General features: G+C 60.6%; 5 protein-coding genes across 5 annotated transcripts in view; 2 read left to right on the forward strand and 3 right to left on the reverse strand.

Moving 5' to 3' along the window:
- TSPAN10 (tetraspanin 10) overlaps positions 1–1,288 on the forward strand; it is a 9,732-nt gene extending 8,444 nt beyond the window's left edge. Inside the window, exon 4 of the mRNA XM_032429990.1 lies at positions 916–1,288. Coding sequence (XP_032285881.1) covers positions 916–1,288 — 373 coding nt within the window. The remainder of the gene's footprint in view (positions 1–915) is intronic.
- A 1,456-nt stretch (positions 1,289–2,744) lies between these two features.
- PDE6G (phosphodiesterase 6G) lies at positions 2,745–5,680 on the reverse strand. Its single transcript, XM_032429917.1, has 4 exons — positions 5,660–5,680; positions 4,046–4,339; positions 3,632–3,672; positions 2,745–3,199 (listed from the first exon to the last, which is right to left on the reverse strand). The coding sequence occupies exons 2-4, from the start codon at positions 4,189–4,191 to the stop codon at positions 3,123–3,125; spliced, it is 264 nt and encodes an 87-aa protein (XP_032285808.1). The 5' UTR covers positions 4,192–4,339; positions 5,660–5,680; the 3' UTR covers positions 2,745–3,122.
- A 2,135-nt stretch (positions 5,681–7,815) lies between these two features.
- OXLD1 (oxidoreductase like domain containing 1) lies at positions 7,816–9,335 on the reverse strand. Its single transcript, XM_032429655.1, has 2 exons — positions 9,221–9,335; positions 7,816–8,397 (listed from the first exon to the last, which is right to left on the reverse strand). The coding sequence occupies exons 1-2, from the start codon at positions 9,278–9,280 to the stop codon at positions 7,978–7,980; spliced, it is 480 nt and encodes a 159-aa protein (XP_032285546.1). The 5' UTR covers positions 9,281–9,335; the 3' UTR covers positions 7,816–7,977.
- Positions 9,336–9,455: 120 nt separating this feature from the next.
- On the forward strand, positions 9,456–14,610 carry CCDC137 (coiled-coil domain containing 137). Its single transcript, XM_032429882.1, has 6 exons — positions 9,456–9,625; positions 9,933–10,066; positions 11,347–11,569; positions 12,904–12,986; positions 13,101–13,180; positions 13,348–14,610. The coding sequence occupies exons 1-6, from the start codon at positions 9,495–9,497 to the stop codon at positions 13,564–13,566; spliced, it is 870 nt and encodes a 289-aa protein (XP_032285773.1). The 5' UTR covers positions 9,456–9,494; the 3' UTR covers positions 13,567–14,610.
- Positions 14,611–15,595: 985 nt separating this feature from the next.
- ARL16 (ADP ribosylation factor like GTPase 16) lies at positions 15,596–18,403 on the reverse strand. Its single transcript, XM_032429577.1, has 5 exons — positions 18,314–18,403; positions 18,078–18,136; positions 17,475–17,588; positions 16,832–16,947; positions 15,596–16,678 (listed from the first exon to the last, which is right to left on the reverse strand). The coding sequence occupies exons 1-5, from the start codon at positions 18,390–18,392 to the stop codon at positions 16,507–16,509; spliced, it is 540 nt and encodes a 179-aa protein (XP_032285468.1). The 5' UTR covers positions 18,393–18,403; the 3' UTR covers positions 15,596–16,506.
- Positions 18,404–18,500: the final 97 nt, after the last annotated feature.

Here is an 18,500-nt window from a genome sequence, read left to right on the forward strand (position 1 = left end):
GCGCGTGTGCATGTCTCTGTGTCTGTGTGTGCATGCATGTGCGTGTGTGTGCTTGTCTGTGTGTGCACGTGTGTCTGTGTGTGTGTATGAGTGGGTGCGTGTAAGCGTTGTCTATTTAGGAACACTGGGCAGTGTATCTTTTACATTCTGCTGGAGGACAACTGACCACGAGAGAGGGAGTCATACAGAGACTTGAAAACCAGCCACTTGTGTCCAGCAGTCACTGAAACGTGACAAGGGTTCTAGAAGCATCCACATGGGTGTTCTCATTCATGGGCTGTGTGTGACTTCGGATTGGTGGCAGCCCCCTGTGGTGTCACGTGGTCACCCATCCTGCTGGCTTTTAAGTCCTTGCCTTAGTGAGGCCCACTCTTCTGGGGCATGAGAGCATGCCTGGGAGGGAGGGCAGGTGCAGGACCGTGGACCCCAGTCAGAGGCCAGGGACGCTTGGAGGCTGCCTGGAGCTGGGGGCCGTGAGGAGAGCCCCGTGGCTGCCGAGTGCTGCCCCTCAGCCTCCCTCACCGACCTGCTGACGGGCACGGCGGCCTCTTCCAGGCTTCAGCACATCTTCTCCCCTCCGGTTCTGCCTGCTCAGACCAACTCAGCAGCCCCTATCGGGCAAGGCTGTCTGATTCCCACCCCTCATCACATGCTTGTCTCCTCTTCAACCGTCTCACCAAATATGTCCCTTCCTGCCAAGAGGCTTTGACATCTGCCTGTGTGTGCAGAGGCTACCGGGTGCCGGGATGAATCACAGGAAGCTGTTACTGTGTGTGCACAAGTGCGTGTGTGCATGTGCATGCGTGTCTGTGGGGCGTGGACGTTTGAAGGGCCGGTAAGAGACACCGGACTCAGCGCCGGGCCCCGAACAGCGGGCCCTGCCCTCCGGACCGATGCCCAGATGTACTCTTACAGGTACTTTAACTGCAGCTCCCCTGGGGTCCAGGCCTGCCGCCTTCCTGCCTCCTGCTGCGTCAACCCCAGGGAAGATGGCACGGCTGTCAACCACCCGTGTGGCTTCAGAGCTCCGGGCCTGGCTGAGGATGCTGCTCGGAGACGGGTGCATCTGCGGGGCTGTGGCCCTCCACTCCGAGGGTGGCTGCGCAGGAATGTCCGGGCTGTGGGTGCCTGCACCATCGTGGTTGTGGTCGTCCAGGGGGTGGAGCTCCTGTTGGCCGCCCAGCTGCTGAGGGCCCTGGCTGTCCGCCGGGTGGGGGGTGGAGAGCCGCAGAACCGCGGGGACAGAAAGGTCCCCTGCCAAACTGGCCCAGGGCTGACAGCCCCGTAGGACACCCAGGGAAGGTGTCGGAGTGACCGCGCTGGGTCTCAGCACCCGGGCCTCCTCCGCCTGCTTTACCTCCCACTCCACGGGGGCCCATTTCCCTGAGGGCAGGCCATGCCCACCTCCTTCCCGGTTCTGTCAGGCCCCGCAAGGAGGAGTCCCTGTACCACCACCTGATTTCACTCTCTTTTGGAGACATTTGTTCTCGACCACGGAGCCCTTGCAAACACCGCGTGGCCTGTGGAAGCCACGCCTCCCACGGGGGATGCCAGGCAAAGCTACCTGGCCGGGGGGGAGAGTACGGGGCTCTGAGGACCGGATGAAATCCTGCTGGCAAGCCCCCAACTCCAACTCCCACCCCTGACTGTCACCTCCAACCACCTCTGATGCCTGCTCCCGACCCCCATTCTGACCCCGCCTCTGAGGCCCACCCCGGTGGCCCCACTCCCTTACCACCGCCTGGCCCCTTCCCGTCCGTTGTGGTGGCCGAGGGCGAGGCCCAGGCGGGAATAAATTTTACGGAGCTGTATCATTCATACAGTAAATGGCGCCCGTCTCAAGTGGGCAGCGTGAGGAACTCGTCCCTCTGTAAACCCGTGCGGACCCACGGCCAGGTCAGGAGCCAGCCGCGGCAGGCTGCTTCGCCTCCTCCCTGGGGGCACCCCGACTGGCCTCCGTCACTTTCGGTTACGTGGCTTTTTCTGGCTTTCACATGAATGGGACCCCAGAGGGCCCTTCCCAAGAGTCACCATCCGGTCCCTGCTGTGTGAACAGGCCCACAGACGCACCTGGTCCACGTGGACACACACGGGGCGGGCTCCCGGATGGCGGCTGCTGCTAGGGAGTTTCCCCAGGCCTGTGTGCGTGGGTGCGCCCGATCCCCCCAGGTGTGGCGTCAGGCGTGGAACCCTGGGTCCCCGGGCGGGCGCCTGGCCAGAGGTAGTGGACAGCTAAGGACAGGCTGGCTGGGCCACTTAGCGAATTCCCCGATCTCTCTGCACCTGTTTCCTCACCTGTGAGGCAGGGTGGAGGGCTCCCTCCTCCTCGCATGAGCTGTTGCGGGGCCTCATCCGCCTCCTTGGGGAGGCCTGCTCCGGGGGCCGGGCATGCACGCGACTGCCTCCCAGCCTAGCCGGCCTTGCTGCATGGACCCCCGGCCACCACAGGCCCAGACGCAGCGTTTAGCGGGTTTCCTTCCCTCTCAGCCTGGCCAGGCCCGTGCTGCGCCCACCAGCCCGCACCTTCATCCTTCATCCCTACGCTCCTGCCGGAGACCCACGCCGTCGGGCCCTGCCCCCACCCACAACACAACCCACTCCAGCCTAGCGCGCGGGGGCGTGCGGAGTTTATTTTGAAACAGGGACAGCAAGTGTGGGCCATGTTGGAAAGGACGTTTCCTGCCGGTGATGGGTTTGGAGGGGTGTTGGTCGGATGCCACCAGGACTCCCCCAGCCCCCCACTCCAACCCAAGGACAGCAGCTGGGAAGGGCCAGTGAGGGGAGCTTGGTCTCACCACCACACAGCAGGACGGGAGTGGGCTGGGAGGGACATTCCTGGGAGACCCTGCCCTGGCTTTCCAGCCCTAAGACAAGGTCTGTGGGCCAGTGTTTCTGGAAGCTAAGCAGGGCCTGACCGGCCCCAGGGTGTCCTACAGGGAGCTGGTGGGCTTCTGGTAACTGGCATCTGGGGGCCTGAGGTTGCCACCCTGCAAGGGTCTCCAGACACAAACTGGGCAACCTGGACACCCACAGGGGGGCCGGCCTCCTCACAGGAATCCTGAGCAGGGGCGGCGGCGGGCAGCAGGGGGTACGACCCTGAGGTTCTGGGTCAGGCTCTGGAGCTAGATGATGCCATACTGGGCCAGTTCGTGCAGCTCCAGGTGGTTGAAGGCCTCCCATGGGCAGATGACCGTGATGTCTGCAGGAGAAGGAACAGTGGCACCAGGAGGCTCCTGGCCCCAGGGGCCACCACCCCCTCCATGCCCTGTTGTCTACACCCCAAATGGTGAGAGCAGAAGTCCTGGGTGGGGAGCCCTTCCCCCAGGGCACGCCAGCTTGAGGGTGTCGAGTGGAAGAGGATGGATGCAGCACGCCAGGGAGGAGAGAGGGGGACAGCAAGGCATCCTTGTTGCTTTCCAGCCCCCCAAGTACCCGGTGAACCCACTGAATGGGAGCAGCCCCACCTCCGTGAGGCCTAAACCTTGATGTTGGGGCAGAGAAGGAAGGACGGGCTTGAGGCAGTGCTGTAGATAAGCTTCGGCTGGGGAAAGTGGAGTAAGGATGGGGCCCCAGGCGCACGGACAGGCGGGAGAGTGGGGGGGACCTGGGAAGACCCTGGCAGCCATCATACCTGTTCCCAGGCCTTCCATTCCAGGGATGTCGTCCCCAAACCTGCAGGACAGAGTGGTCAGGGCCAGTGGCCGGAAAGAGGGGAGTGGGGGTGCATGGGGGCATACGTGCCCTTGAGTGCCAGCCCCTGGGTCTGCCAGCGCGCCCTGGCTGTGAGTGTGCAGGGACATACACCGGCGGGTGGGCTGTGGCTGAGTCCCTGAGCGGCAGTGAGCGTGGTCTCCAGATCCATTTGGCAGTAACAGGTAGAGGGTGACAGGAGCCCCCGAGCCCTCCTGCCCCCCATGCTGAGGAATGGGGGCCCTTGGGAATGACCCCAGCCAGGGAAGGGTGGCCGAGCCCCCTGCTCTACAGTGCCCTCCCCCCCCCCACTTCCTGTGTAGCCTGCGGCTGGCCCTCCACCAGCTCTGCTTACCCTTGGACGCCTTTCTTGGGGGGCTTGCTCTTGAACTGCCTGGTTTGCCGCTGTTTAAATTTGGGGGGCCCTTTTCTGGGAGTGACGGGCCCCCCCGTCACCCTGGTGGCTGACCGGATCTCGGCCTTGGGTGGCTCCAGGTTCATGGCCAGGATGGCAGAGAGCCCACGGCAACCTCTGGCTTCTAGACTCCCTCACGCCGTGGGCTGGGCGCACACCAGGCTGGGGGGCTCCTGGTCAGCCCCTTGCTTCCGCCCCCCTTCCAGGTCTCAACCCAGCGGAAGAGAGGAAGTCCTGAAACAGGAAACCCAGGAGGCCCTGAGCGTGACCCCGATGGCAGCCCCCCGCCATCTCCACGTGGGCCTGCACCTGGGGTCAGGCAGGGGGAATGAGAGTACCAGTGGCCCCCCTGGTGCACCCCCTCAGCTGTCTCCCCTTCTGCGTGCCCCACCCCAATCACCGGGGTAGGGACACTCAGCCTCGTTCCTGGTGGCATGCCAGGCGTCTGGCAGTGCCAACGAAGGGTGACAGAGAAGTGGAGGGCAGGGTGCCTGGCAGGGAGGGGTCTGTCTCAGGAGAAGTCCCGAGCTGAGCTGTGCAACCAGCCCCCTGCAGTTTCTTCCCTCTACTGGTAAATCCCCTGGCCACTCACTGTGCTTGGAGACTGCCCTGGGCACATAGTGTCACCTGCTGGTGTCTCTGAACCCACTGCACAGGGTGACCTCCCCTCTGCCTCTCCCTGGATGCCCTAAGCCCCGTTGACCCTGCTCAAGGGCAACTCGGCTTCCCCTAAGCCTATTAGCACCAGAGGGCGACTCTAATTCCTCAGGGCTGCCATAGCCTAGAAGGTTCTGGGGCTAAGCACAGGACACAGACAGGAGCCCCTGGCACTAGATGCCCCAGGCCCCACCTCCTGGGCCCCCTTTGCTGCTCCGGTCTTGTGGGCTACAGTGCCTGACCCCAGCCTTGGGCTACCACCAGCTGCTGGCTAGAGCATCAGGGCTGAGACCGGCTGGCGGGCAAGGCAGGCTGGGTGGTAGGGGTGGGCACCCAGTACCAGGTGCACCCCACCATGGACCTTTCCTCCCTAACATTCATCCTCCGTGCCAGAACCCGCACCAGCCAAGGAGGATGTACATGGGGTCCAAGGTGACCTGCACTGGTGGTCCCGGCAGCTCAGACCCCATCATGCCCACCCCTCACAGCCTAGATGGTGTAGGCCCAGCCAGACCCCTTCCCCAGTCCCAGGCCATGGACCCGGTGCACACAGCCCTGACCCAGACGGAACTCCCCCCGTCAGATGCTGGCCTCATGGAAACCATGGTCCAAGCTCTCCCAGCTGGCCCAGCCGCAGTCCAGTCTCTGGCTGATGACCACTCAAGTTAGCTGAGAGCGTATGGCCTTGGGGACTGCCTGCAACCACCCTTTAATATGGGGGAGCTGAAAGTGACCGGCTGGGGAACCGCTCTGACTAGGACAGTGGACAGACTCCTGCAGATCCAGCCGTCAGTGTGGCGGTGAAAAGCCCAACAACTCCCCACCCTCTGTGCAGATATTCAACTCCCTTGGGTAAACGGCTGTCAAGAAAGGCGACTGGGGAAGGTCAGTACTCACCAAGCACTGGGCAGGTCTCAGGGGGCCATGGGTGTGAGTGGCCAGACCTCCCTCAGCAGGGGGCCGGCTGGGCATTTATCCTGCTCTTGGGTAAGCTGATTAGGATCGTCCTCTGACACGACACTAATGAGATTGTCAGGGCCACTCAGGAGGGTGGCAAGAGGGCACCACCACTGAGGGTCAGGGAGATGAGGGAAGGGGCTCAGGGGCAGGCAAGGGCCTGGGGATGGGGTCGGGACGGAGATGGGATGTGCCGACACAAATGCTGGACGGGCAAGACTCACTCCTGAAGCTGCTCCTCTTGGAAGCCAAGAAGAAACTGCACTGGCTGCCGTCCTGGGTCTCCCCATTTTCAGTTCTCTGACCTCTAAAGAATCTGCCTTCATGGCTCCCAAAGTCCCGTGTAGTCTGGTCACTATCTACCCCTTTGACCTTACCTTTTATCCCTCTGCCTCGCTCTCCATGCTCCCAGACCCTTCCACCCCAGGACCTTTGCACCCGCTGCTCCGTCTGTTGGTATACTGTGCACCTCTCCTGGTTCCCTCAGCTCCCTCTTCCTGGGATGTCAGAGCTCTGCCCCAGGACCATTTCCTCAGGGCGACCCCTCAGGCTAGACCAGGAGGCCTATCTCATAGGACCGCACGGCAGCTGATATAGTTGTACATCGGGTAACACTCGTGGTAACCTCTGTCTTCCACGTTAGAGTGAGTGTGGCAGGTGTTCCTACCGGACCCCAGTGCCAGACACGTCACAGGTGGTCACCCGGCGCCTGAGAGACGAACGAATGAGCAGACAAGACCCGCACCTGCGCGAGTCTCGGCGAGCCTGGTGCTGGGCTGCACGGGCATCCTCGACCACCGCTGCTATGTGGGGGAGGAGTCCGCCTCGCTGCAAGGAGCCAGGCCAGCGGCTGCCCCTGGGGACAGGATGTCGCTGTGACTCTTGCATTCCCCAGTAGGGCTGACTTAGTAGGATCCTTCGGATGTATGCATGTACGTGTACCCAGGTCCATACAGGAAACCCTTATAAATCTGAATTTTGGAGAAAAATACGGAAAACCTCTTCATCTCTGAGATAAGCCACCCCTTCACAGAGCCTCAGAGCCTGCCAAGCTTTGCTGTGCTGCTGTCCCTGGAGGAGAGCTTTCTCTTTCTGGGACGTTTTTGAATCTGTATGAGGACACGTTAAATGAGATGCTGAGATACAGCCTAATAGATTTGTGTCACCATAAACCCTGTTTCTGGAGGGCACGCAGCTGTCCAGAAACACAGCCTGAACCACGGGTGTCTTAGGCACCGTGCTTTGCTTCCATTCTCTTGCCCACACATTTCTATGTGATACACCAGCTTTCTGTTAAAGGCCCCTACCTGGGAAGGCCTGTTTATCAGCTCAAACCCCTCATGAATTTATGCTAATCTTAGTTTTTTCTTTAAATGAGGAGAGATAAAACACGCACAAGTTCCTTTAACCCCTGCCCCATCCAGGCCACTGGTATCAGCGCTTGAAAGTGTTGGGGGAGGGAGATAAGATGGGACAATTTCCATGATGGGGGTGAGCAGGAGATGGGGACGGGCAGTGAGGGCCCTAAGATAAAGTTCTTCCCGGGCTGAATGGTCCCGCGGCCCGGTCTGCAGCCAAGGACCAGGCTAGTGCTGGGAGGCTGATTCTAGGGCTAATGCTGGAGGCCTCTGGGTCCTTACACCCTGATCAACTGCCTCGATCATCGTGTCTAAGTGGGTTGGAAGGACTGGAGGCTCAGGCCCCTGCGGGCTGATCTACAGCTTTCTACCTGGCTGGTGAATGGGTATCTCCCCAAGGAGCCCTGCAGCTGGAATAATGGGGCCCTTCTCAGGCTGCCTACCGGTGTTCATGCCTGCCAAGGACTTTGCCAACAGCAACTTCATGGAACCAGACAGTCCTCCCTCTGCCACTGAGAATAACCAGAGCTGACCTTGGGGCAGGACTTCTGGGGTGCTGGGACATGGAAGGGGACTCCTGGGGTCGTCGTCACGTGGATCGTCAAAGAAATGGAACTCACTTCACCCTTACAGGTTGGTGAAAGCTGCAGGCTCTCAATAAAAGTTCAACAGCAAGCTGCACCTGCTTTCTTTGACAATGGAACGTAAGCCCTACAGAGAAGAACACAGAAGCCTCCGTCTAATCACCACAGACTTATTTATTCTCAGATAAAGTCATTAAATAATTCCTTCTATTCCTGTCTGACTCCGGCCTCATGAAGGGCCACGAGTAAAGCTCCGTGCTGCTTCCTGAGAAGGAGCTGTCAGGCTGGAGCCGGCGTGGGTGTTGGGCAAGTCGGCTCAGCCTCCACTCCTCACTCGGAACTGGATCTCCATCCTGAGGAAGGCCTTGAGGTTCTCGTCAGTCACGTGCTCCTCGAGGGCGGCCAGGGCCCTCTGGCCACCATCTCCGTAATGCCGCAGCAGCGCGTCTGCGTACTCCACCCACACACAGTTGGGGCAGCCACTCATGCAGCAGTTTGTGGGGGGCTGGAGCTCAGGCGGCAGGGGATACCGGGCTTCTGGGGGGCCCCCGCCAGGCAAGGACGACTTGGGCTGCCCTGTGCCATCTGCACCTGATTGAGAGCCCTCCTCTACATGGTCCTTCCCAAAATCTCTGTGGCCTTCACGGACTTGGACCCAGGCGTGCGGCCTGTAAAGAACGCTGCCGCCTCCAGGAAGCCTTTGGCACCGGTCCCAGCTGGAGGGTCGACATGGCCCCTAAGAAGACAGATGCTGGTAAGGCCTTGCCGGCCCCCAGCTCCAGGGAAATTTCAGCCTCCTGTGACTGGCAGGGGGCTCCAGGTGCTTCCCCGCTTCCTCATTTCCCAGGAGACCTTAGACAAGTTACTGCATCTGTAGACTCGGTCTCCCCTCTGTAAAGTGGACGTAAGGGCTGGAGAAATGGGTTCAGGGACAGGCACTGGGTGCACACTCCAGCAGATGGTGGGGGGGGTACGCTGGAACCCCACCTCCTTGGGCAGGAATGGGGGCCCGGTGGAAGCTTGCGGGCTGGGGCCACACAGCGGCTCCTCCCTCTCCAACCAGTGCAGCCGGGCGCCTTCCCCTCTGACCACGCTGAGACGCCCTCGGCAGTATCCCGTGAGCGCCGGCTACGTGCAGCCCCTTGGGGAAGCCGCAGTGACCGAGGAGCTCGTGCTCCTCGCAGGAGTTAGGCGGAATGAATAAGTAAGGTCAGGGCGGTGGCAGTCAGTGTGGAAGGCCCCGGAGACCCCAGAGCAGGACACAGGACCCTGGGGCCGGGGCCGGAGAAGGGAGGGAAGGCTGCCCGCGGTGCCCGGTGCGGGGGGGGGGGGGGCCTGCCCTCGGGACCTTTGGGGGATGACCTGGGAGGAAGACAGGGATGAAGGGGCTATGCAAGGGATACTGCCGAACCGGCGGCCCCGCGCAGGGCGGCCCTTCCCGCGGAGCCGGGGCCAAGACAGGAACGACAGCAGAGGAGCGGGCCGCGCGTCTCCGGTCCCTGCCGGGCCCCCGCCTCCCGAACGCGCCCCGCCCCGGCCCCCGCCCCGCTGGTACTTGCCGGACCGCAGGCAGCGGCGGCCACCGTCCGGCCTCCCCCAACCAAACTCCGGAGCAGCATCACCTGCGGCCGGGCCAAAGGGCACGCGCGCCGCAGCCCCGGGCCCCGCCCTAGGCGGCGTGAGGGGCGGCCGCTCTGGCCAATCCCGGTCCGCCAGGGAGCGGCACCGCCCCAATGGGCGCAGACCTAAGTGCAGGAAGCGGAAATGGCGATCGTGGGGCGGGACTGTGCGGAAAGGCGGAAGTGGTTTAGTCTGGGAGCCCGCGGTGTGCGGATGGCTGGACCCTGGCGCCGAGGTGCTCCGCCCGTGGGGCCGGCGGGGCCTGGGGGTCCTGGGCGGCCGCAGGGGCGGCAGCAGGAGCTGCGGGGGAAGCAGCGCTCAGCGCCATGGCCCGGACCGCGCAGGTGGGTCTCAGCGCCCCGCAGTCCCTACCCGTGGGTGCGCGGGAGGCTCGGCCGGGTGAGCGGAGGCGTGAGGGTCTCCGGCGTGGCAGTAGCCACTTCCAGGGTCGGTCCCTGCCCTCCTGGGGCTCCGGGAGAGCCCCTCACCCCAGCGACCTGCGAGAACCCAGGTCAGGGGCAGTCTCCGGTGAGGATGCGCCCTCGCCCGGCGCCCCCGGCAGCCAGGTTCGCTTTCCAGGCTCAGCTTCAGTGTCTGATTCTGCTTATGCTGAACTTAGGACGCGTCTCACCCTCCTGTTCTCGCTCCCAGCAAAGAAAAAAAGAAAGTGAATTGCAAGCCTAAGAACCGGGATGAGCAGGAAATCCCCTTCCGGCTCCGAGAGATTATGAGGAGCCGCCAGGAGATGAAAAATCCCATCAGTAACAAAAAGAGGAAGAAACAAGGTAACGTGCAGGCTCATGCTGGGTGGCCATACAGCTTTGTGTGCCCCAGCCCACTTAATTGCCTAAATGTTTAATCGTGCTTCGGGCAGCAGAGATCCGCAGACACCCAGTAGTCTGAAGGTGCAGGAGCTTGTGGAGCACTGACAGAAGGCTGGTGTCACCAGGGCCACAGAGGTGGTGGCAGCAGGTGGCAGTGTGGTTTCGGATGAGGCTCCAGAAGGAGCCCTTGGGGCCTCCTGTTAGGATTTTTGGTTCTCCTCCCAAACTAGTGGAGATCAGAAGTGATGGTGGGTTCAGATTGACTTTGAGAAAAGATCCCCGTGTAACAATTGAGGGAGTGGACAGGGCAGGCCAGGGAAGCTCTTGCTAGTGAGAAACGGCCGTTTCTTGGACGGGAGTGCAGAAACGATGGGGGGAAAGAGTGGATGTTTTCTGGAGGTTAAGGAGGGAGTTGATCAGGACCCCCCCCTGGAAAACTTACCTCTCCAACCTCTCATCCAGGGCCAGGTTGGGTAGCCACCTGTCAGCCTCTGCCAGAGATAACGCTCGGGGCATTTTGGGGAATGGAGTCCAGCATGATGGTGTTTTGTGTATTTACATTTGTTTTCCCAAATATGAGATTGTTTTTACATCAGTGCTGTTTTATAATTTCTTTGTAAACCTCATGCTTTTCGTTGGGGGTTATATGAGCGTCAAAGAGACAGTGACAGAAAGAGGCAGGGAAGGTGAGAAGTAGAGGATGCACACCGGCCCCAGCAGAAGAAACCACAGTTTGAACTGTGCTTTACGGAGCTGGCTCTTGTTTTTGGTGATTTAAGACATAAACTTATACGTGGTAAAGCAAACGGGTGTACGGTATGATGGACGGCACGGCCTCCCTCCTTGTCTCTGAATCCTGCTCTTTTGCCCTGAAAGAAAGCGCTGTTCATTTTCTGCTGTGCCTGCCCAAGAGAAATATCCTGGACATTTTCACATACTTAGGATGGGAAAGCTACATGTTCATTCTGTGCATTGCATGATGTTCTGGGTTTGTGCAGTGAAGTCTTTGCATGAAAATAGGGTAGTTATTCAACCACTCCCCCATTGATGATTAACATTCAGGTTCTTTCCTATTTTCTTTCTCAACCAAGCTGTGGTGGACATCTGTGACTTGCAGCAGTGGGCTGTGGGGCTCCCATCCACATGGGTGTCTGAGCTGCCCCCACTTGAGTCTGGTCTTCCTTCCCTGTGGCCCTGGCCAGCCTGGCACCACACCGCCTGACCTCTCCCTTTGGTCTCAGCCCAGGCAGCCTTCAGAAAGACGCTGGAGAAGGAAGCAAAAGGAGCCGAGCCGGACATCGCTGTCCCCAAGTTCCAGCAGAGGAAGTGGGAGTCTGACAGGGCCTATATCCAGCGAATGGAGGAGGAGGCCCAGCACGTGCTCTTCCTCAGCAAGAACCAGGTGGCCCGGCAGCCCGAGGTGCAGGCAGCTCCCAAAAAGGAGAAGTCGGAGCGGAAGAAAGCGTGAGTGGGGTGGGGTTAGGGGTCCCCTGACCGTTCTCTGCATCGATAGTGTTTTCTTCCTGGGGGAGTCCCACCCCACCCCGATTCAGGGGGAGCACAGAGAGAAGTGAAAACCTGTTTTTCTCTACGTCAGAGCTTTTCAACCCTGGGGGTTCAGGGAGTCTCCGAGCCCACGGAACTCTGAAGGGCCAGATTTGTCTTTGCCTTTCTCTGGGAAAGCATCAAAGGGGCCCAAGAGCCAGATGAGGTCAAGGGCCTGTTGCGCACCCTGGCCCGTTGCAATAGAGAGAGGGGAAAAGATGAGGCTGGTGGTCCCTCAGGAAGGCTTGCTGGCCACTGGGGGATCCCACGCAGCTCTGGGGTTCCCCTGCTTCTGACTGGCTGACACCACCTCCTCGAGGACCTGGACTGGGGTCCTTTCTGTGAAAGAAGTTTGAGGGCCTTCAGCTGTGCCGTCCACACCAGTCCTGCGACCTCTTTCAGCTCCAGTGCCTCATCTGTAAAGCGGGGATACCGGCATCTCCAGCGGGGGCTCGGATGAGGTCCTTGCAGGGCTCCTGAGGGCGGCATCTGGCACCAGGAGGGGGCCCACCGCCCGCTGTAGCTCCCCTGCCCCTCAGCCCTGGAGAAGTCTGGGAAGGAAGCCCTGTGCCACCTCCCTGGGCCTGTGGGCACGGGCGGGGAGGTGGTTTTGACAAACAAGGGCTTTTTGAGATGTTTCTGCCACAGCTGCAGCCTTTGAGATGGGCGGACCCAAGCGTTCATCGGGAGTGTCTGTCACAGCTGTGGGAGTTGGAGATGGTCTGCAGTCCCGTGGCGCTGCCGCATCTGAGCGCTCTTTGTGCTCGTGGTCAGGCCAAGTGACCAAAAGTACATCACAGAAAACCTGAACCACGCACCATCCAGGGCCACAGCCACCCCCCCAAACACATCGCTGCTCTGCGAGACCCTTCAGATGCAGCAGCCCAGGCGACACGTGGGGCCAGAGATTGTCTGGGGTGGGGGCCGCTCAGGGTGTGGAGCGACAGCCTGGCCTCTACCCGAGGTGCCAGGAGCACCCCCCCCATTGGGACAACCCAGAACGTCTCCAGACGCCGTCAGAGGTGCTCTGGAGGCACAGTCGCCCCCCCCCAAGAATGTGGCCTTGGAACCCCGGAGGCCTGCTCTTCTGAGCGCCCGGCTGTCGGGGCCAGGCGGTCGCTAGAGTGGGGACTTGGCAGGAGCTCGCTGGGCTCTGCTGTGGGGCAACCTCCTGGGCATGGGTGACCTCCGCCTTCTGAGTCCCGTGAGATGAGACTTGGGGAATCTGAACAGCACTGTGCTTTCTTCCCCAGTTTCCAGAAACGGCGGCTGGATAGAGTCCGGCGGCGGAGGGAGGAGAAGGCCGCAGAAGGGCTGGAGCAGGAGCTGTTCCGAGGTAGGTCCTCCTGAAGCGATCGTGTGGGCCCCAGGCCTGTGCCTCGGCGGTGGGGGGCAGCGGATGGGTGGCCGCGTGGCCAGAGGCATCAGTTGTGTTCCTCTGCCCCTCCAGACACGGTGCAGTTTGGCGAGGTTGCCCTGCAGCCCCCAGAGCTGACCGCCCAGCCCAGGACGAGCACAAGTCAGGGTCAGGTAAGCAGGGGCAGCTGCCCTGGCTGTCCCCCAGGGCCGTGTGGTCCGGGGCCTACACGTGGGATGCCACGCTCTCACTGGGCATACAGCTGGTGGACCAACATGGGCCCTTTCTTATCTCCCCTCTTTCCCCAACTGTGCCTCAACCTTCCATCTCTGTTCTTCAGCCTGGGAAGAAATCGCTGATGCTGAGGATGCTTTTGAGCCCTGGTGGCGTGTCCCAGCCTCTGACCACGTCACTGGCCCGGCAGCGGATTATTGGGGAGGAGAGAGAGCGGGCCGTGCAGGCCTACAGGGCGCTAAAGAAGCGGCAGGGGGCTCAGTCACCACAGCCGCCCTGTTCCCCCCACTTGGCTTCCAGGAAGAAGGCAGAGATGCATCTATGACGGCAAGACCAGGGCCTCCACACCTGGGTTTGGGGAGGACGTAGATGGCCTGGAACACATGCTGGGACTCCCAGGCCCCCCAAGTACTCGCTCTCCAGTGCAGAAGAGGGCTCCGGGCCTTTGCTCTCTCGTTTTTCCTCCCTAAGAGGGCTTTTCTGTGAGTGGCCATTTGCTGGGCTGTCCCTCACAGAGCATGATCTGCCCCAGGTGCCCGTAGACTGGCCAGCACGTCTGGGACAGCCAGTCGGGCACACCTAGCATCATTCATTGCAGCTGTGTTCTGAATACACAGGTCCAGGCTCACATAATCCAGGGCCGCTTTAGGGAGGACGATCCCATAATCCTGTCCTTCAACGCCAGTCCGCTGGAGACACTGCAGACTTGGTCAGCTGAATCTGTAACTGAAGCTCCGTGTGGTTCAACAGCGCAGCTCGGCTGGAAGCACAGGCCGGAGCAGGGGGGGGGGGGGGGGGGGGTCAGGGTCTAGGCCACCGGGACCTGCTCCTGGCACCTTGTCCCTACAGAGGCAGGTGCAGCCCACCCAGGCTTTCACTGGGATATGGAGACAGGACACCACCCACACCCAGTGGGTTTGAGAGTAGGTTTGTGTTCTCAAGTCTTTGGGGAAAAAAAGAGCAGGTCTGAAGCAGCTTGAGGGCAAGGACAGAACCCTGGCCCGGGACCTTCCCGAGGCTGAAAGGGTTACATGGGGAATTCCTGCCAACAGCAGGGCCTGGCAAGCTTTGACTCTCCCACCAGAGCCAAAGGAGGGAGCACCCAGATGTTACCAGTGTGGTTAGCTGTGGGGCGCTGGGTGCAGGGTGCTGACTGGAGGGTTCTCGGCAGTGGAACACGAAGGGGAGCGTCCTGCTGCTCATAGCCTTGTGAGGACAGCACCCGGGAACTACCACATCTCAGCCTTGGCCATGGTGGCCCTACAGAAAGTGTGGGGCAGTGTGCTTCCGTGGGATCCTTTTTTGCCTTTCCCTGTTTGCATTCTTTACAGTGTTTTCTGTTTGGTTTTTTCCAAATTAAAAACTTGAGTTGAAGCTGTGTTTGTGATCAGGGCTAGCGTCTCAGGGGTGTGTTTCTGTGGGGGGGGGGGGCCCTGTGCCCCGCGTCGGGTGCCCGGTACCCTGGCTGCCACTGTGCTGGCAGATCACAGGTGCCAGTGGGGTGGGCAGTGCGGCCGCCCCTTCGGTGGTTGGCACGCTTCCCGCAGTAGGATTCCAGGATGTGGGCAGGACGGCAAGACCGGGGTGAACGCAGCCCCTGAGAAACACCCACGCTCCCGGACCCATGGCCGGGACGTGGCACGAAAGCAGGAAGGTGGAAAGGCATCGTGGCTGGAGGGGGTTTGCCTTTCAAAACCAGCTTCGTAGCTCACACGGAGGATGAAATCACCGCGGGCTTGTCAGAGTGTCCCGAAGACTCACCAACCCGGCCCAGGCTGCCTTAACCATGAGATGTCACCAGGCCCAAATCAGAGGAGCCCCGCGCTGGGGGCCACCCCCAGAGACGGAGCCAGGTGCCTGTCTGCTGAGCACGCACTGTGTCCAAGTTCTCTGAAGCGGGGGTGCCAAGTTGTCTGAAATCCACAAGGACTGCACCCCCGGGGTGGAGGCCGCTCGCATCTGCGGCTGCGTGACCTTCCCAGAGAGGAGCGCTTCCACAGGGTGGGGGGGTCGGGGGTGCTGGAGCCCCTGTGGCCCTGCAGGCTCTGCGAGAGCTTTTCTGAGGCATCATTTACAAGCCCCGCGTGAACACACACCCCTGTAACAACAGGGCCAACTGGAAACCCCGCGGCTGAGGCCGGGCCGCCGCGCTGCATGCCGGGACAGCACAGATGCCCGGCGTTCCTTCGCGGCCCAACTAGCCTCAACTGCCAGCTGAGACGGAGAAAGCCGCTTGCAGAAAACGCACAACCACACCCGGGAGGGGCTTCCTAACCGACCGCAGCGAGCTGAACAGTAGCCCCACGCAGACCTCTCCCTACCCTGGGAACACGGAAGCATGACCGTATTTCCAAAAAGGGTCTTTGCAGATGTAACGAGGGATCTCAAGATCATCCTGGATTCAGGGTGGGCCCTAAATCCAGTGACAGGTGTCCCGATAAGAAGAGAAGACCACATGAAGACAGAGGCAGGGGTTTAGTTCTGCGAGTCACAAGCCAAATTATATCGAAAAGTACCAGCAACCACTAGAAGCCAGAAGCAAGAAATGCAACCTCCCTCGGAGCTTCCAGAAGGAACCAACCCTGCTGACACCTTCCTGTCAGTTTTTTGGTCTCCAGAACCTTGAGCTTAAGTTTAGATTGTTTTAAGCCACGTGGCAATTTGTTATGGAGGCCCTAGGACACGAATACACCGTTGTCCTCCCACAAGCCCCCTCAGCTGAAATCAGGGTGAGCTTGCCAGGACCTCCCACGCTCTATCAGAGCTGCCCCCACTCTCGCCTACCCGCGGGACCCCCACGCCCTCCTCGGCGACGAACGTGCACTAAGCAGATGAACTAATGAAAACACCGTTCTCGTTCTGATTCCAAGCTCAGTTCTTTCCATGACAACGGCCTCATACAGTGGGAGTCACATCATCAGCCTGTCAGAAACTCTACAGAGAGCCCTGTGGGTGTGCAGTCCAGACACCTGTGGGAAGGGAATACATCCCGGGATGGGAGCAGGTCGCCCAGCCACCCTGCAAGCCTGTTGTCCTCTCCCAGCCCTGGGGACGATCTTTTCATTCGGAGGCCAGCTGTCAGGAGTTTCTGTAACCAGGGTTCCTCAGTTTACCCGTCACTGCAACTCAGGCCAGAAGCCCATCCCCTAGGCTTGTGCTGGGTCATCCTGTCCTGATGAGAACAGATCGCTGCAGGCCAAGCAGGGCGGCTCTCTGGCCCTTCCACAGAGCCGGCCCGTCATGGTCTCCTCCCGCGGGTCAGCTGTCAGCTGTCAGTCCCCGGGGTGTCCTGGAGCCAGTGCAGCACCTCTGCCAAGCCAGTGCCCTTGTGAGCGCTGACTGCCACTGTGCTGATGCTCTGCTTGGCACAGGCAATGATGTCCGGGAGTCTCATCAAGGACTTCATCTCCTCCACGGTCATGTAACAGGGCACATCACTACAGCGGAAGAAGCGCCCTGTCAAGGTGGGCTGCCACAAGCCGATCCCAACCCCCACTGTACCCCCCCATGAACCACCCTCCTGGCTTCGCTCCAGGGAACTCCTCGTGGGGGGACGCACCCCACACTCCTCCAGGATGACAGACCCGTACATTTTATTGAAGAGTATCAAGACCGATGCTTCTGCTAGTCCTTCCGCAGAAAGGAGACCCAGGAGTTGCACGCAGGAGGCAGACAGCTGAGTGGGGTTAGCCGCGTCCATCACGAACTAGGCAAGAAGAAAATGCAGACCAGTGCCACCTGTGAGGAAGACAGTCCTTCCCGAACCCTCTTCTTTGGGTGTCGTGACTTGGCTCAGAAGAGCACAATGACTTTGAAACAAAGGACTTTGGGGTCAGCAGAAGTAAAGGGAAATGAGCTGCATGAGTGTGACCTGCTGTCACTTGTTTCCACCCACACAGGTCTCTACTGGCGTGGCCATCCGTGCTCCCAGGAAGGGTCCTGGGATTTGGGGCACAGGCCTTGCTAGCATGGGACAAAGCATGGAGAAGTCAAGCATAAGAACCCATGCAGGGGAACATCTCAGAAAGCAAGCATGTTGCTGGCAGAGAAGAAACACTTCTGTCTGGAGCCCCGCATGAGCTTTCACGTCAGCTCTGGAACAGGAGCACTAGGGATCAAGCTGCATTCCCAAAAGGAAGTCCTTGACTGGCCCAGGAACCCAAACTCCAGCCTGTATGGAGTGAGGTCCAGCACTGCACGATCCCTAAACAAGTTCACGGGATCATGACCTACCAGGAGACAACGGCAGTTTCCATAGTAGCTGGGCCAGATGGGGCCCATGCACCCCCCCAGCTCCCGGATGGTAATCTTTCTTGGAACCACGATGTCAGTAAGGTCGGTGCCCACCTGTGGGAAAAAACAGAAAGCATTAAGGACACAAGCTCCTTCCCACTGGGAACTCCTGGAAAGAAACGTGCACTGCCCTTTACACTGATCTAAACCCCAATACGCCCGTTCTCAAGGGCTCAGACTCTAAAGCACAACCCTAAGCAAGAAAGGCTAAAGTAGCTTCCAAAGGTCCACGCCCTAACCCTCAGAGCTGGCTGTGGCCGCGCTCCAACACCCATCAGTGGGATTCGCCTCTGGGGCGACCAGAGAAAGCAGTGTGAAGAGTGGGAGGGGCGGGCGGCTCGGGGCCCCTGCCATGCACCCACGTCCACCGCAGCTCTGTCCCAGGAGGCAGGCTCCTTCCCGGGACACCCCGCTCACCTCCCGAGGGTTGCATTAACACACTGACCCGCCGGACTCCAGCTTCCACTTAAAACCACCCAAAGCGCTTTGCAAACCGTCAAGGGTACCCGTTTCTGCTAAACCTGCGGGACAGGGGCGGCCTACCGTGGGCCGCGTCGGGGGAGGATCGCCCAGATCGCCCTTGCCATCGCCGGAGCTCAGCTGTGTGGGCAGTCAAGGATCCCGAGCCGGGCAGAGAACGCTGGCGGCGGCCGGACCCGCCCGGCCCACCCAGCACCCCGCCCCCGGGACCCCATCCTCGCTCCCCCGGGAGCACCCCGACGCCCGCACCGGTCCCCTGCCCCCCCCACTCCTGGCCCCCGCCCGGCGCGGAAGGATATTCAGCAGTCTTTTCACCAACAGCGTCTTCCCGACGCCCGAGGCCCCCAGCAGGAGACACATCACGGCTCCTAACTCCATCCGGGACCCGTAGCTCGGCGCAAGTCCCGCCCTCCACCCCGCTCTCATTGGATAGGCTTACGTCCGAGCTGTTCATTGGTTCTCGGCGCTCACCGTCTCAAAATGTGC

Source organism: Phoca vitulina, unplaced genomic scaffold (assembly GCF_004348235.1).
Source record: "Phoca vitulina isolate PV1807 unplaced genomic scaffold, GSC_HSeal_1.0 scaffold41, whole genome shotgun sequence".
Classification (NCBI taxonomy): Eukaryota; Metazoa; Chordata; class Mammalia; order Carnivora; family Phocidae; genus Phoca; species Phoca vitulina.

Excerpts from the sequence above, each read along its gene's own strand:
- ARL16 (XM_032429577.1), bottom strand. The coding sequence starts at position 18,392 with ATGGAGTTAGGAGCCGTGATGTGTCTCCTGCTGGGGGCCTCGGGCGTC. Across the intron at positions 16,948-17,474 it reads GAAACTGCCGTTGTCTCCTG|TTCGTGATGGACGCGGCTAA; the intron begins GTAGGTCATGAT and ends CTTCTTGCCTAG. Across the intron at positions 16,679-16,831 it reads TTGATACTCTTCAATAAAAT|TGATGTGCCCTGTTACATGA; the intron begins GTACGGGTCTGT and ends CTTCCGCTGTAG.
- CCDC137 (XM_032429882.1), top strand. The coding sequence starts at position 9,495 with ATGGCTGGACCCTGGCGCCGAGGTGCTCCGCCCGTGGGGCCGGCGGGG. Across the intron at positions 9,626-9,932 it reads CCATGGCCCGGACCGCGCAG|CAAAGAAAAAAAGAAAGTGA; the intron begins GTGGGTCTCAGC and ends TCTCGCTCCCAG. Across the intron at positions 11,570-12,903 it reads AAGTCGGAGCGGAAGAAAGC|TTTCCAGAAACGGCGGCTGG; the intron begins GTGAGTGGGGTG and ends TTTCTTCCCCAG.
- PDE6G (XM_032429917.1), bottom strand. The coding sequence starts at position 4,191 with ATGAACCTGGAGCCACCCAAGGCCGAGATCCGGTCAGCCACCAGGGTG. Across the intron at positions 3,673-4,045 it reads CCCAAGAAAGGCGTCCAAGG|GTTTGGGGACGACATCCCTG; the intron begins GTAAGCAGAGCT and ends TCTGTCCTGCAG. Across the intron at positions 3,200-3,631 it reads AATGGAAGGCCTGGGAACAG|ACATCACGGTCATCTGCCCA; the intron begins GTATGATGGCTG and ends CTTCTCCTGCAG.
- OXLD1 (XM_032429655.1), bottom strand. The coding sequence starts at position 9,280 with ATGCTGCTCCGGAGTTTGGTTGGGGGAGGCCGGACGGTGGCCGCCGCT. Across the intron at positions 8,398-9,220 it reads CCGCCGCTGCCTGCGGTCCG|GGGCCATGTCGACCCTCCAG; the intron begins GCAAGTACCAGC and ends CTGTCTTCTTAG.